Here is a 15462-nt window from a genome sequence, read left to right on the forward strand (position 1 = left end):
AAAAAAAAAAAAAGACTATAGAGGTCCAGAATCACCATCAACAGTGGTGTTAATAAATGAGTAGGAAATTGGGCACACACCTGTAATCCCCACTGAGTGGGAACGTTAAAGCAGGAGGATTTCAGTTACAGAACACCTTGGCCTAAATAGCAAGTTTAAGGCCAGTCTTAGACACATAGTGAAACACTGTCTCAAAAATCAAAGAACAGCTGTTAAGAGAAATGGCTCAGAGGTTAAGAGCACTGTCTGCTCTTGCAGACCAACCACTTTCAGTTCCCAGCACCCACATGATATAACAAGCATATGTAACTCCAGTTACAGTACAGATGCCCTTTAGTGAACATGTATTTTTAAGTAAATTGAAAAAAAAAAAAAACACAAAACACCTTAAAAGCTTACAACAAGCATGGTCTAACCTTTTATTTGTCATGTATCCATATACACAATAACCCACCCACGTGTTTTATCTGCAAGTATGTCTGTGTACCACTTGCATACTTGGTACCCACAGAGGCCAGAAGAGTGTGTTAAGATGTCCTGATACTGGGATTATAAACAGCTATGAGCTGTAGGTGTTAGGAATTAAACCTGGGTCTTCTTAGAGAGTGGCCAGTGTTCTTATCCCCTGAGCCCTCTCTCCAGCCCTAAGAACAATCTTCTGTTTAGAGGATTCAACTTATTGATGCAAGGTATAAAACCCTTAATACAAAGGTCAGAAACAAATACAGTTTCATGGACTCTAAATTAGGCAATTTTCTTCTTTCTACTTGGACTCCCAATTACTCTTATATAAAATATATAATTACCAAAATATCAGAAGTGGTATGTAAAGCTAGAATTCCTCATATTAAGCAGTCAAACTGGCCCATGAAATATACCTGCTATTAAAGATATGAAATATAGCAACACTAGCCTGTCACTTACCGTTTGATCATCTTCTTCTTCTCCCTCTAGTACAACACAGTGGTACAGCATTCCTGACTCAGTTGCAATTACTAAGATATTGGGAACACAGGGCAAACAGAGTATAGCACAGGCATCATAACCATAGTTATCTTCAGCTGCAGGATGCATAGGCAGTGGGCCCAACAGTTTCCCAATATTCCCTGGGCTAAAGGAAGAATAAAAGCATTATCAGGAAAATGCTCACAGAAGGCAACTGTCCCTACTCTTCTTTCCCAATCCCATCCCGCAGTGGCGACTCTTGGTCTGAAATCATCTTCCTTGAAAGGAAAACTGCAGTGCCTGAAGAGATTCCAGGTTTTTGTTTTGTTTAGTTTCCTTTTTCCTTTCAAAATCCTATGTAATCTAGGTTGCCTTAATTTCTGATGCCCCTGTCATAGTTTCCAGAGCTAGGATTCTAGAGAATGCCATTATGCCTTCAAAGACACTGTAGATTGTCACACTGTGAGATTCAGGGGGCAGGACTGGCATCTATTGGTAGTGGTAAGATCAGAGGTCCCATCTCCTGTAATTACTACCACCCACTACCAGACAAGACAGAGAGACAAAGGGCTAGATAGACAGTTCATTGGTTAAGAGCACGGGCTACTCTTAAGGACTTGGGTTCCACTCCTAACACCCACATGTGGCTGCTCATCAATGTTTCTAAGTCCAGTTCCAGGGGACCTGATGCCTACTTCTGGCCTCTGCCAGCACTGCATGTATGTGGTACACATACATATATGTAGGCAAAATACATATACATATACATCAAATACTGATAAATCTTCAAAAAAATAAAAATTAAAAATGACAAGATCCCATTACACAGTCCAGGCTAGCCTTAAACTCAGGACTGCTGTGTCAGCCTTTGGTGGGATGGAATTACTTGCATGTAACCACATCCAGTCTGGTTCCCATTTTTAACACTCCACTGGTAGTACTCTAGCAAAGATCACCTATGATTCTAGTTGTTGAATCCAAAGGTTTGACCTGACCTGTTGTATCATCACTGCTTAACTGTTGTTGCCTGATAATCTTTTTTTTTTTTTTGAGACAGGGTCTCTCTACATAGCTTTGGCTATCCTGCAACTCCCTGTATAGACCTGTATAGAGTAGGCTACACTCAAACTCGCAAGAGATCTGCCTATCCCTGCCTCTAAATTCTCTGCTGGAATGAAACACATGTGACCCCATGTGCAGCTGTCTAACCCTGTTAATGCTCCTGACAATTTCGTTTCTGGTGTGCTCTCTGCCTCTTTCAACATATCCTTTCAGAGTGTTGTCTCACTTTTCTCTCATTTTCTGGGCTCAATGAGTAAACCTGAGAACTAGGCCAAAAGACAAAACAAACACAAAAACAAAAAAAAAAACCCAACAACAAAAAAGCAAAACTCATATTTAAACAACAACAACAACAACAACAACAACAACAACAGCAGCAGCAGCAGCAGCAAGGATGCTAAAACCCCCGGGTGTCCCAAGTATAAACATTCGTACTCCAGTTCCTCCCTGGCCTTCTGCTCAGAAACTACTCTGCTCTTTCAGGACAGACCTCAGTATCTTCCTTTCCGAGGTGTGTAACTCCATCAATTTTTACCTGCATGGTAATTTCAGTATTTGCTCATTTTTTACCTGAATTCACTGCTCGAGATCAAGATGTCAAGGCACTGAACCTTGACCGGCATCTGTGCTTTTGCATACTCTAGTCTAGGATGTCTTTGTGACTAAAATGGTCTAACTGTTCCTTGATGTTTCATTCAGCCCTGCTTGAGACTTGTTAAGTCCTGTACTACAAAAGTCCCCCTAACTCCTACACTCAAAATAATGTCTGTAATGTCTCCTTCCTTTGAGCACTTACTGCATCCCACTACTAAGGAGTGAATCCTGGTGTATGTGTGTACATGCCATTCCTCCACAAGTTCAATGTCAGATTACATCTATTCATACTCACCCATGCTGTCTGTCTAAGTTTGCCTTTTCAGTTAAACAGACTTTGTGAGCCAAATTTAGTCTTATTTTAAATTATACAACTTCCTTAAATAAACAAGAAGGCAGATAATCAAATAAAGAATACCATTTCTCGTCTACACCTCAGACACGCAGATGTGGATCTTTGCTCAGCAGTGATAATGCAGCCAGCAACCATGGCTGTTATTTTCCCTTACCTGTGTAACAGGCTGACGTAGGTAAGGAAGGTCTCCCCATTCTCATACAGGATGTACAGTGGATACGCCACTACGTCTCTGTCTTTCTGCTCAAATATATTCTTTGAGACGGTCACGAGTGGCCCGAAGTCAAACGCCACTGCAGTTTCTCCTAGCGATGCCGTATATGCTCTTCTGCAAAGAGAGTTAAAAAAAATTATTGTTGAAAACAAAAATTATGAATAAACAAATTCTTATAAAATTAGTGAAAAATTTAATTTTGAAATAGTTTAAATATGGAGACACAAACAACACATATATAGAAATATAAGAAATGGAAGAAAACATGAAAACCAGATGAATACAAATTTATTCATTCCACAAACATTTACCACTGACTATGTGCCATGTACTGTGTTTTATGTTCATAAAATCTATCGGCAAATTAAAGAAAGGCTCTGCTCTCTAGTGAGGGAAAAAGTAACACATTCAGAAAATGATTTTTTTGTTTTTGTTGCTACTTTTGGTTTTATTGAGACAGGTCACACACTCTAACACAGACTGACTTAACCTGTAAGAATCTCTCTGCCTTGGCCTTCTGAGTGCTGACATTATAAACATGGCATTTTTCCTGAAAGAAAGTGGTGTTAGAGAAAGGAGGCTGTGTGTCTCAGGAGGAGCTGCAGTGAGAACTTGTCTCAAAACTCAGAGCAGGAACTCAGTGGGGAAAGGTACTTGACTCCAAGACTGATGGGCTATGTTTGATCCTTGTGATATTCATGGCAGAAGTTGAGAACTGACTCCTTGAAAGAGGCATGAGCATACACATGTATGCAACATGAGCTTATGTACACACATACACAATAAACAAACATAAAGAGACAGATAGACCGACTGGCTGGAAATAGGTATGAAGGCTTACTCTGTGCTTACACAAATGCTAAGCAATCTTCTTTTCCTGGTTCTAGTGTTGGAGTGATGTTTTGGTACCCTGTGTGAAGATGTGTCTCTGTCCTTCCTTGCCTGCCTATGGCACCTTCTGACTGGTTAAAATGAAAAGCCTATGGACTATAGCAAAAGGCAGAACAGTAAGGTGGGACTTCTGGACAGAGAGAAGTCACATGGACTCAGAAGTCGGACGTATGAAACTGAGGAGAGGTGACAAACCAGCCACATAACAGAACTTAGATTAGTATAAATGGGATAATTCAGTTACAAGCCAGTGGGAAATGAGCCTGGCATAGGCCTAGGCATTCCTTAGTAAATTTAAGCCTCCATGTAATTATTTGGGGATTTGAGGTGGGCATTGAAATGGTTGATGCAATTACATACTACAGGTTGATCCCAGGGCTTAGTGCATGTTAGGTAAGTATTCTACCTAAATATATTCTATAACTATATATATTAAGCTATACTCAAGATTGCTGAGCAGTTTTTTTTTTAAGATTTATTTATTTTATGTATATGAGTACAGTGTCACTCTCTTCAGACACACTAGAAGAGGGCATCAGATCCCATTACAGATGGTTGTGAGCCACCATGTGGTTGCTGGGAATTGAACTCAGGACCTCTAGAAGAGCAGTGCTCTTAACCACTGAGCCATCTCTCCAGCCCCCGCTGGGCACTTTCTAATGAATGATTCGTTTCACTCTGTGCAATAGTCCTAAGAAATGAGCTCTTCCAATTTTTTATATTCATGGAATATAGTTAAAGAAATGAAGCTTAATACAACTAGAAAACGTTCCCAAAGCAGACAAGTGATGGAGGCTTGATTGCAACCAGGAGGGGTGACTGATGCCAGAACCGAGATTTGGTTTGGTTTGGTTTTTTTGAGACAGCATTTCTCTGTGTAATAGAGCCCTGGCTGGCCTGGACTTGCTTTGTAGACCAGGCTGTCCTCAGAGATCTGCCCGCCTCTCCCTCCAGAATGCTGGGAACAAAGGCATGCACCACTACCACCCAGCAAGAGCAGGTGATGTCTTATCACTGTATTTGCTCTACTGCTTCTTACATGCATACTGTGCCTATCAAAAACAAACAAAACCCACTTACCACGCAACTGCAACTAGGTTAGCTCCAGAAACATACTATAAGAGAGGAAATGGCCTGATTCAAGAACAGGGTGACTTCTGAGCTAGGTGCTTGCCCATTATGGAAATGATGCATTGGAATTCAACCTGGCGCCCTATTCACATCATTTAAGTAAACTTTCAGTGCTGGGACAACCAGGGAGTAAATAGTTCCAGGGTATAGTAACCCCTGGCCCAGCAGTACAAGAGATACATGCATTATATCCCCACTCAGGCTCTCAAGAGCCTCACATCTGAAGATCAAGTAAATATAAGTTTACGGTAAGTGATCATCAATGATGAGAAAAGCAACATAACTATAGGACAGGAAGAAACCAATACAGATTTAAGTGTATCACCATCATCCCACTAGGTCTTCCAAGTACTGAAACTATCAAAAGCAGAATAAAGATGCACAAAATACTCAAGAATTATATTTAGAATAAAAACTAAATATGAAGATAACTAACTGAAAATTCCAGAAATATTGGCACCGGCTCTCATTCTAACCATGTACATAGCACATGTGACCATGTGTTGTGCTCATCCGAAAGACTGATTAGGAGGCCGAGGATTTGATTTTGAAGTTCAAAGGATGATTCCATTTGTGGTAAGAGTAAGCCCAGGATGTGTAGATAAGAAAGAAAATGAAGCCAGGAGCACAAGATAATCAGAAAAGCCAGGCATAGAGGTACACACCCTTAATCCCAGCACTTGGGAGGCAGAGGCAGGTGTATCTCTGTGAGTTTGAGGCTAGTCTAGTCTACACGGTGAGTTTCAGGACAGCCAGGCTATGAGTAGAGAGACCCCTGTCCCAACAAAACAAAACAAAACAAAACACCAGTTAATCAGAAGGACTGAGTCTATTCTATTCCAGAGCTGGGAGTTCAGCAATGAGCTTTACCCACACAGAGTACAATGGTAAGTCTTCAGCCCAACACTTTGCCATTTTTAGAACTGTTCAAATTTTATTTATTTATTTATTTATTTATTTATTTATTTATTTTTGGGGTTTTTTTTTTTTTTTTGGTTTTTTTTCGAGACAGGGTTTCTGTGTAGCCCTGGCTGTTCTGGAACTCAGTCTGTAGACCAGGCTGTCCTCAAACTCAGAAATTCCGCCTGCCTCTGCCTCCCAAGTGCTAGGATCAAAGGCGTGCACCACCACCACCACCCGGCCCTGTTCAAATTTTATTGTTCCTGCCGATCATATTTTAGAATTATCTCAAAAAGAGATCATGCTCTTAGTTACAGTGACATTCAGATTTGTGACTTCTTGTTATAATACCACAAGTATTCTAAAACTTAACTCTAGAAATTCTGTCAGTTACTGGTGAGACTGCATCTGTAGTCTCTGTAACTCAGTGTTCTGTGGCACAAATGACAACTTACCCTTTATTGAGTATTAAACTTTCCTCCTCTGCTTCTGAAAGCACAACCACCTTAGCGGGTGTCTGAGGCTCACGGAGAGAGTAAATTCTAGAAAAGAAAACAGTGTTCTCTTTGAAGCCAGGCATTCTATCACTTGGGAGGCTGAGGCAAGACGACCACTGAGTTACAAGCTACACAGGTTATGGAGCAGCACGGGTAACAGAATAAGACACTGTTTCAACAAAATAGAAGTTTTCTCTAATTTCTAAGAAAAGGAACCTCTTCCCCTATGTACTCAGTTCTTAAGGATTTTCCTAACAGGGCTGGAGACGTGGCTCAGCACTTAAGAGCACTTGATGCTCTTGCAGAGGAACTGGGTTTGACCCCTAGCACCCACATGGAGGCGCACATTGTAACTCCAGGCGTAGGGGCTCCTTCCTCCTCTGAGCTCCTTGGGTACCAGGTATAGATACAGTATACATACACACAGGCTGGCAAACACCCACACACATAAAGTAAATTTCCAGAGAATCTTTAAAATCTTCATCAGTTCTTAAATCAGCTCTTTGTCAAATATCTTGCTATTCCTGGCAATGCTGCCTATTTCCTCTGCTTAACTATGTAAGGAGGCTTATGAGCTGAAGAAATGCTATCTTTAGCAACATTTTTTTGTGTGGGGGGGAAAGATGGGTACAGTGTTGGGGGTGGAACCCCAGGCCTCAACCATATATATTTGACCACTGAGCTACATTTCCCATATTTATCAAAATTCTATGGCAGCTACTGCATATGACTGCACCTCTATGCTTTCTATCTGGAGATCCTTGGGTAGTCATCTCACCGTGGCTCCTAGCTTGCCCACTTCCTTCACTCATACCATGTGTCTTTGTCTGCTAGACACAAACCAAACAAAGCAGCAAATTTACCTTTCTCAGACCAGAAGTGGTTGAAATGTATTTACATATCAAATACTCAGGAGACTGAGTGGTATTTAACCTGAAATCTGTAAGATACTTGTTACAAAAAGACTCGATATTATGTCATCCCTATTTTCTCAAAGAGCAGCATAAGAGTAAACTGTTAGCCTGGCAGAGGCAGGCAGTCCTAAGTTCTAGGCCAGCTTGGTCTACAGAACAAGTTCAAGGACAGCCAAAACTACCAGAGAAACCCTGTTTCAACACCCATCCCCTGTACCCCCCAAAAGAATGAAGTGATTTTACCAAAATAATTTTAGTTTAAAACAACTTATTTTAACTTGTGTACTTGCTTGTGCTCTTGGAAGCCAGGGGAGTCTGAAACTCCTGGAGCTGGAGCATCAGGCAGTGTGAGCTACTGAGAAATGAGCATGCTCTTATAACCACTAAACCAGCCCTCCAGCTCCAAAAGTATCTTTTATTTCATAGCATATATGGCACTGATTAAAGAGGAAAGAATATTCAAAATAAATACTAGCACTGTCATTACTAGAAAATCCAATGTCCATCACTAAGTCTTACCTAAATCAGACACTTGTCTCTTTCCACTAACAATATTTAAACTTTTATTCCATTATTAATAAAATTTTACCCTCATGGCCAGGCATGATGGCAATGCCTTTAACCCCAGCAGTCAAAGACAGAGGCAGGTGGATTTCAGTGAGTTAGGGGCCAGCCTGGTCTATATAGTGAGTTACAGGACAGCCAAAGCTAAAAATAGTAAAACTCTGTCTCACATAAACAAAAGCAACCCAAAAGTCACATAAATATTTCTTTAGCAAGTGCTCTTAATAATAATTTAATCTAGGGGCTGGCGAGATGGCTCAGCAGGTAAGAGCACTGACTATTCTTCAGAAGGTCATGAGTTCGGATCCCAGCAACCACACGATGGCTGACAACCACCTGTAATGAGATCGGATGCCCTTTTCTGGTGTGTCTGAAGACAGCTGCAGTAAATTATGCTGGAGCAAGCAAGGCCGGCAGAGGTCCTGAGTTCAACAGCAGCCACACACATGATGGCTCACAGACATCTGTAAAGCTACAGTATACTCATACACATAAAAATAAATAAATCTTTAAAAAAAATAATTTAATCTAAATAAATATATTCACTATGGTGTCTTTAGGCACATACAAATATTGTTGACACATAAACACCGTGTTGGCAGATAGTAAGGGAAATAAGTGCAGCTAAGCAACCAATGCCAACAAGGCCCAAGGCTTAGGACGAGAGGATCAAGATCAATATTTTAAACAGAACCCTTGCTATTTGGTGCCAGACATCTTTATAGCTTTAGGCTATATCCTCCCACTTCCTTTTCTAGCATACAAAAGATGCACACCCTTACTTTTAAATGCAATTTTTTAAAAAAGGACACAGGATATAGCAAGTTTGGGAATCTTCCACCTTGAGGGCTAAGATCAGAGACAACAGAGAGAAGACAGTGGGATAAAGATGTCCTCAATGATGAGGGAGTTGGGAAGTTAATGTGCCCTAACCTACACCATCTGTGCACAGACACCACATTAACAGAGATCATATGCAATGGAAGGAACTGGATTAAACCAAGGTCAGGTATCACACTCATTGCTAACAGGTTGCCTCACTTGTCTGCCATCCCTGTTCATCTGGAAGGACTAAGAGGAAGAGAGCAGCCCCAGTCCTTACACTTTACCATGCACCTCAGAATGTACTGTACTGTACATTACTTCCTGTGCTGAGGAAGATGAAAAACTCAGCTTGCCTCTTCACTCTTCAGTTTCCGTAAGACCCAGTTTTGACCCACGAAAGGGTCATATATATAATTTTGAAAGTATCTTCAGATCAGAGTTCTAAACTGGATGCACTTGTTTTTTTGTTTGTTTGCTTGTTTGTTTGAGATAGGGTCTCAGTATGTAGCCCAGGCTAGTGGAGAACTCCTAGAAATCTGTCTGCCTCTATCTCCTGAGTGCTGGGATTAAAGGCATGTGCCACCACTGCTGCCCATCAACAACACTAGTTTTAATAACTAAAAGTAAGCTGAAAGCTATGAAATCTGTTTAAGATGCCATTAAGATTTCAATAATTGCTGGGCAGTGGTGGCACACACCTTTAATCCTAGCACTTGGGAGGCAGAGGCAGGCAGATTTCTAAATTCGAGGCCAGCCTGGTGAGCTCTAGGACAGCGAGGGCTACACAGAGAAACCCTGTCTCAAAGAAAAAAAAAATTCAATAATCAGCCCGCAATCATTCAGTAGGGAGAGAAGTATCATGCAAAGCTGTGATCCCACACTAGGTAGGCAGATGCAGGTGGGTCTCTGTAAGGAGAAGGCCAGCCTTGTCCACACAGTGAGACAATACCTCAAGAGGGGGGCGGGTAGGGAAAGAATGGTTTATAATAGACAATGAGATAAAAACATCACAACATTCAGTGACTTCATTGTGTTATTCTGAGCAAGGATTCATAAACAAGCAATAAGGAACAAAGCGAGAGGTATTTCCATTCTAGGTATAACTAGGGAAGGGAAAGGTTACCTTATCACGTTGTCTGATGTTAGCAGCACTATGTGTGGATCCAGCATCTCACTTGGATACCATGCAGCATGCTTCAGAGTCAGAGAGGTGGAACTGGTGAAAAATCTCTCAGCAATCGGGGTGGTGCTAAAATAAAGTCAATTTTTAAGAACATTTGTAGAACTTGGATGAAACACGTTCTAACCTACTTACCACTGTTTTTATCCTTCTTTTAAGACATTCTGAGAGCATACTAAGAACCTATCCAAGGAATCAAATTGCAAATATTTTCTATACTATAGCAATATTATTTTATATATTTTGGTTTCGCTGGTTCAGACAGTATCTTAGTATACAACCTAGCTGAGGCCTGGCCCTCAACAATGTAGCTGAGGCTAGCCTTGAACTCACAGCAATCCTTCTGGCTCAGTATCTTTGAGCCTGGGATTACATTTGTGTATTACCATACCCAATTTACACAGTAACAAGTGTGTTTTGATATTGCCTCTTGTTTGGTCTTTTTATTAATTAATGAAGTAAGAAAACTATAAGGGCAGATTCTATGATGATTATTCTGAAAATTAAGAAACAGTGATCTGAATACTAGTAAGCAATTTAAGTAGACTCTCTTTAAGACAGAGGTGAAGCTAAGTCTAGTTTTACCCTATATATCCTTTTCAGTACACTTTTTAGATTCCCACTTTCCTGGATTTTATTTATTAATATTTGTGTGTATGTGTGGGGGGGTGTGCATGTGTGCATAAAAATAAATCTGAGAGCTGGGCTAAGTACACACTTCTGCAGTCCCAGAACTTTCAGCTGCAAGCCACAGGTCTGTTCCTGTGCTGGAGGAAGCAGGGAGGGGCTGTTAACTGGCACACTTTGTTAAGTATTAAGACCCACACTTTTTTTTTTTTATTTAAATTTTGAAGTAGCACAAGCCTTAATGTAGTTATCTGTCTTCTTTCTGTGGTTGAATACCTGGCAGTCTGTCCAACTGCTATCTATACCTTTTAGGGCATGAGTAGTTCATGGTACATTTAGGATGTCATAGCACAAATTGCAATGACTAGAAAATGGCCTAACATATATAAATGGTGTCTTGAAAGTCAGGTGTTAACAAGTAGACAATACTGTTAATCCACATGTTTTGGTTCATTTTGTGCATAGTTCTTAAGGTTGTGAACCTAACTACAAACTTGCAGCTATTTTTGTAAAAATAAGAGACTGATATTGTTTCTTTTAATTAAAAATGTTAACACGGTATTCTTCAAAAATAATAACAGCGGGGGCTGGGAAGGTGGCTTAATGGTTTAGAGCACCTGCTGCTTTTGCAGAGGATCCAGAGTTGGCTCCCAGCACCCTCATGGCAGCTCACAACTATCTCTAACTCCAGTTCCAGGAGATTTGACACTCTCTTCTTGCCATCCAGGCACACAAGCATTACTTTACTAAATGAAGGCAAAATACTCATACACATTTAAAAAAGAATGGACAACAAATGTACCACAGGAAGCCAGTGTGCAGGACCACACAAATGCTCAAATGTTTCAACAGTAGCCCCTAAATACATTTCAACCACTTCAGGTCTTAGCAAATTACACAGATAAACACTAAATGAAAATACAACTTACCTACAATTCACAGTTGCTTTTCCACCTTCAAATTCAGAATCCTTCCCCCATCTCTGAGGTAATTCTAATGCCATAAGTCCTTTTGTTCCTATAAGTGCTACATGATGTTGTGTTGGACTTAACAAGACTTGATGAATTTCAAACAAGGGTGGATTAATGCAAAGTAATCTCTGAAAAGTAAAGCCATTTAGTAAAAATAGTTAATTTTAATATAAATATATTTCAGAGTTGCTTGAAACCATAATCATGTTCTTAACTTTCTAAAGTTATAAAGTAATAGCATTCAGGACATACTAATTGTGTCATTAACTGATTATTCCCCAAAAAATTATCTCTAGGTACTTGATAGATGACTTAACCTTTAAAAGCACTTGCCCCCCTTGCAGAGGACCTGAGTTTGGTTACCAGCACCCATATTCTTGGTGCCTGCTTGTGCTTGTTCTCTCTCTCTCTCTCTCTCTCTCTCTCTCTCTCTCTCTCTCTCTCTCTCTCTCTCTCTCTCTCTCATACACGCAGACACACCCACACACCTGAAAATAAAAACCATAGGGCTGCTCTTCCAGAGGATCTGGGTTCAATTCCCAGCACCCAATGGTGGCTTTGTAACATCTGGGTTCTGTGATGTACCAGGCACACAGATGTTATATGCATTCATTTGCAAGAAAACATGCATACCCAGAAAACTTAAAAACAAAAAAACAAAAATAAAATCTTTAAAAAAAAGAGAGAGAGAGAGAGAGAGAGAGGAGAGAGAGAGAAAGAGAGAGAGAGAAGGAGAGAGAGAGAGACAGAGAGAGAGAGAGAGAGAGAGAGAGAGAGAGAGAGAGAGAGAGAGAGAGAGAGAGAGAGAGAGAAAGAGAGAGAGAGAGAGAGAGAAGCTACCCCTGATCTTGCTGCCAGGGAACAAAGGCATGTTTTCTGTAGCTCCACAACAAAACTCTGGGCAAGACCACAGGTCTTAAACAGTCTAAATGCTCTTAAAGTCCCCCACATAACCTATCAGGCTACTTGAGATGTGTCTTCTGTGCATTCCTGGCATCAAGCAGACTCCTGATACCTAGGAAATAAGTAAACTCAGAAGTATAAAAGATAACCATCCCATACACAATTGTGTAGAGTAAAGAAGAGCCTCAGGCCAAGTGTAAGGGTCACACCTTTACTCCCAGCACTGGAGAAGAATCACGTGGCTGTTTGAGTTCCAGGCCACTCAAGGCTACAAGTAAGGCCCTAACAGTGGTGGCGAAGGCCTTTAATCCCAGCACTTGGGAGGCAGAGGCAGGCGGATTTCTGAGTTCGAGGTCAGCCTAGTCTACAGAGTGAGTTCCAGGACAGCCAGGGCTACACAGAGAAACCCTGATTTGAAAAACAAACAAACAAACAAAACAAAACAAAAAAAAAAAACCCCACCCCACCCCCAACACCAAAAAGGGCTTTGCAGCAAGTAGTACTGCTTCATCTACGTGGACTTAATATAAAAGAGTGATATTTTAAGGAAGTTCCAATAATTTGTCATAGCATCATATATCCTCAAAAATACCCACACTCACACTGGTACTACCTATTTCTTTTCTCACAACCATTTTAGATTTTTAATTTCTTTTTATTCTTAGTAAATAATGATGAGATTGTCAATATATTATTTACCTTATTATGGAGAATTATGCTAAGCCAAAATCCTTTTAAATAAGGATTTTGAATCTGTTTGAATACAATAATATTTCTAATTGCTTTTAAATCTGTAGACTCATGTGTCTTTAAATGCGTGTTGTAGAGCTGGGCAGCACATGTCTTTATCCTAGCTCTGATCAGGATCCTCCAGATCTCTGTCAGTGAGGTCAGCCTGCTCTACAGAGTTCCAGAACAACCAGGGCTGTTAACCCTGTCTCAACACCCCTTCCCGTCCCCCCCCCCAAAGCAAGTCACAAATATTATAGAGCTCTAGCATGCTCAGGTGCTGGACATAAAAAAATAAAAGAGGCTGCAAAACCGAGCCTGTTTTGTTGTTTATAAATGAGATAATACAACAAAAGTTTTAAAGTAATTATTACTGCATCAAATGCTACATAGGAATGAGATTGCTATTAACTGAAAGCGAACAGAGCATGCTGGATCCAGGTATCCACCTGGACTCAGGCTGGGGCACTGCTTAAGATCAGGTGCTTGTGGCCCATCTGGTAACATAGGATTGTACACTCTGTTTCTCTCTCTCTCACACACAGGCTGGCTAGACCTGTTATCTCAACACTAGAGGCTGGGGCAGGAGTTCCTGGCTAACGTGGGCTACATAGTGATTCCAGACCAGTTTGAGGTACACAGTGGGACCATTCTCTCCCATTTAAAAATCAAAAGAAAGGAAACAACTGAAATAATATGTGAGTTTCTGATAATTAATGGAAATTTTACAGTGGATAGATGTGTAAACGTTGACCTAGCTTCTCAACAGTCCTGACTGCACCTTGCATCAAATCTAACAAGAACTGGTCCACGGCACACAGCAGATCTCATACATTATAGAATGAATGCCACATTTTTGTTTTTCTTGTTTGCTTGCTCCTTCTTTCTTTTTTCTTTCTTCCTTTTCTTTCTTTTTCTTGAGACAGGATCTAAATAGTCCTTGAACTCACTATCTAGACCAGGCTGGCCTCAAACTCAAAAAGATCTTCCTGCCTCTGCTACCGGAGTGCTGGGATTAATAAAAGACCTGTGTCACCCGTCCTGGCTTATTTGTCTTTACGAGAGAACCACAAACGAACACTTCAATAAAGTAATGATCAGTCACAGCAAGTCTAGAATACATTTGGACTACATCTACTTTCACATGCCATTCATTTGTCAATACCAAAAAGGTTTGAGGACCTATCGAACTCTGGTCCTTCCTGGGGAAGCTAAAGGTGTGTGCCTGTGTTTAGTTCCTGGCATGTCAACAAACGAACCAGTTAGTGAGAACCCAAAAGGAGTAAAAAGCAGAAACAAAAACAGGACTCCCTTTTTCATATCGGGCAGGTAATTTGGTCCTTTTACATCCGTCTTAAAGCTCACAATAAACCAAAAGGTTGGATCACATCTTTAAACAGGGTTCTTTTGGCCAAACCACTAAAAACATCTCCGCCAAACTTTTATCCTGTCGTTTCCTTCAGAACATCTATCATTTATCACTTCACGGTCCTCTCCTTTCTCCCAGACACTCAGAACACCAGCACCTCTGAGTGTCTGACAGTGACCGAGACAGTAAACCTGGTTCAGAGGAATAAAAATATGAAAGATGGACCTTTCCATTCGAAGTGGGGCGTTCCCAAAAGACGCCTGCCCAAGTCCGCTAACACAACCACTACAGCGACAAACAGCCATGATGGGAAGCGAACCAAAAGGTTGCGTGCTTTCAAGACGGACTGGCGCACCTGATACTGGGAGAGAGGGGGCTCCACGCCGCCACCGCTGGGGCCTCGAAGGCGAACCACCAAGAAGGCGCTGCCTTCTGCGTCCCACAGGAACAGTTCCCCTCCGAGGCCGAAGACCAGGTTTCTCGTCGGCAAATGCGGCGGCAGAGGCGGGCATGAGGGTGATGTCGAAGCCGCTGGTTTCTCCGCTTCGGCTGGACTCTGGTTTTTCAGGCCCTCGCGGAGCCGCGAGAACACGACGTGGTTAGGAAGCCAGCTCTGCCACAGCTCCCCATCGCCCACAGGCCCCACGGCAGCCGCCATCTTGGACTAACAGCTCTCGCTGGAGGGGCGGGGGAGACGCAGCCCGCTGCTGTGCGTAGCCAATCCCCGGCCAGCATTCCACAGCTTTAGCCTATCAGAGAGTAGGGATTCAGAGGAGTTGGACCAATAGGAA

At 41.5% G+C, this 15462-nt stretch overlaps 1 protein-coding gene across 2 annotated transcripts in view; it reads right to left on the reverse strand.

Moving 5' to 3' along the window:
- Nup88 (nucleoporin 88) overlaps nucleotides 1–15420 on the reverse strand; it is a 30841-nt gene extending 15421 nt beyond the window's left edge. The window contains exons 1-6 of one of the 2 annotated variants that reach the window (XM_031353117.1): nucleotides 15027–15420; nucleotides 11629–11798; nucleotides 10016–10141; nucleotides 6548–6634; nucleotides 3111–3284; nucleotides 925–1111 (exon numbers count right to left, since the gene is read on the reverse strand). In XM_031353117.1, coding sequence (XP_031208977.1) covers nucleotides 925–1111; nucleotides 3111–3284; nucleotides 6548–6634; nucleotides 10016–10141; nucleotides 11629–11798; nucleotides 15027–15329 — 1047 coding nt within the window. In that variant the 5' untranslated portion in view covers nucleotides 15330–15420. The remainder of the gene's footprint in view (nucleotides 1–924; nucleotides 1112–3110; nucleotides 3285–6547; nucleotides 6635–10015; nucleotides 10142–11628; nucleotides 11799–15026) is intronic. The other variant, XM_031353118.1, reaches the window with a different exon arrangement.
- Between the last annotated feature and the right edge of the window lie 42 nt (nucleotides 15421–15462).

The sequence above is a fragment of the Mastomys coucha genome, unplaced genomic scaffold (genome assembly GCF_008632895.1).
Source record: "Mastomys coucha isolate ucsf_1 unplaced genomic scaffold, UCSF_Mcou_1 pScaffold5, whole genome shotgun sequence".
NCBI lineage: Eukaryota > Metazoa > Chordata > Mammalia > Rodentia > Muridae > Mastomys > Mastomys coucha.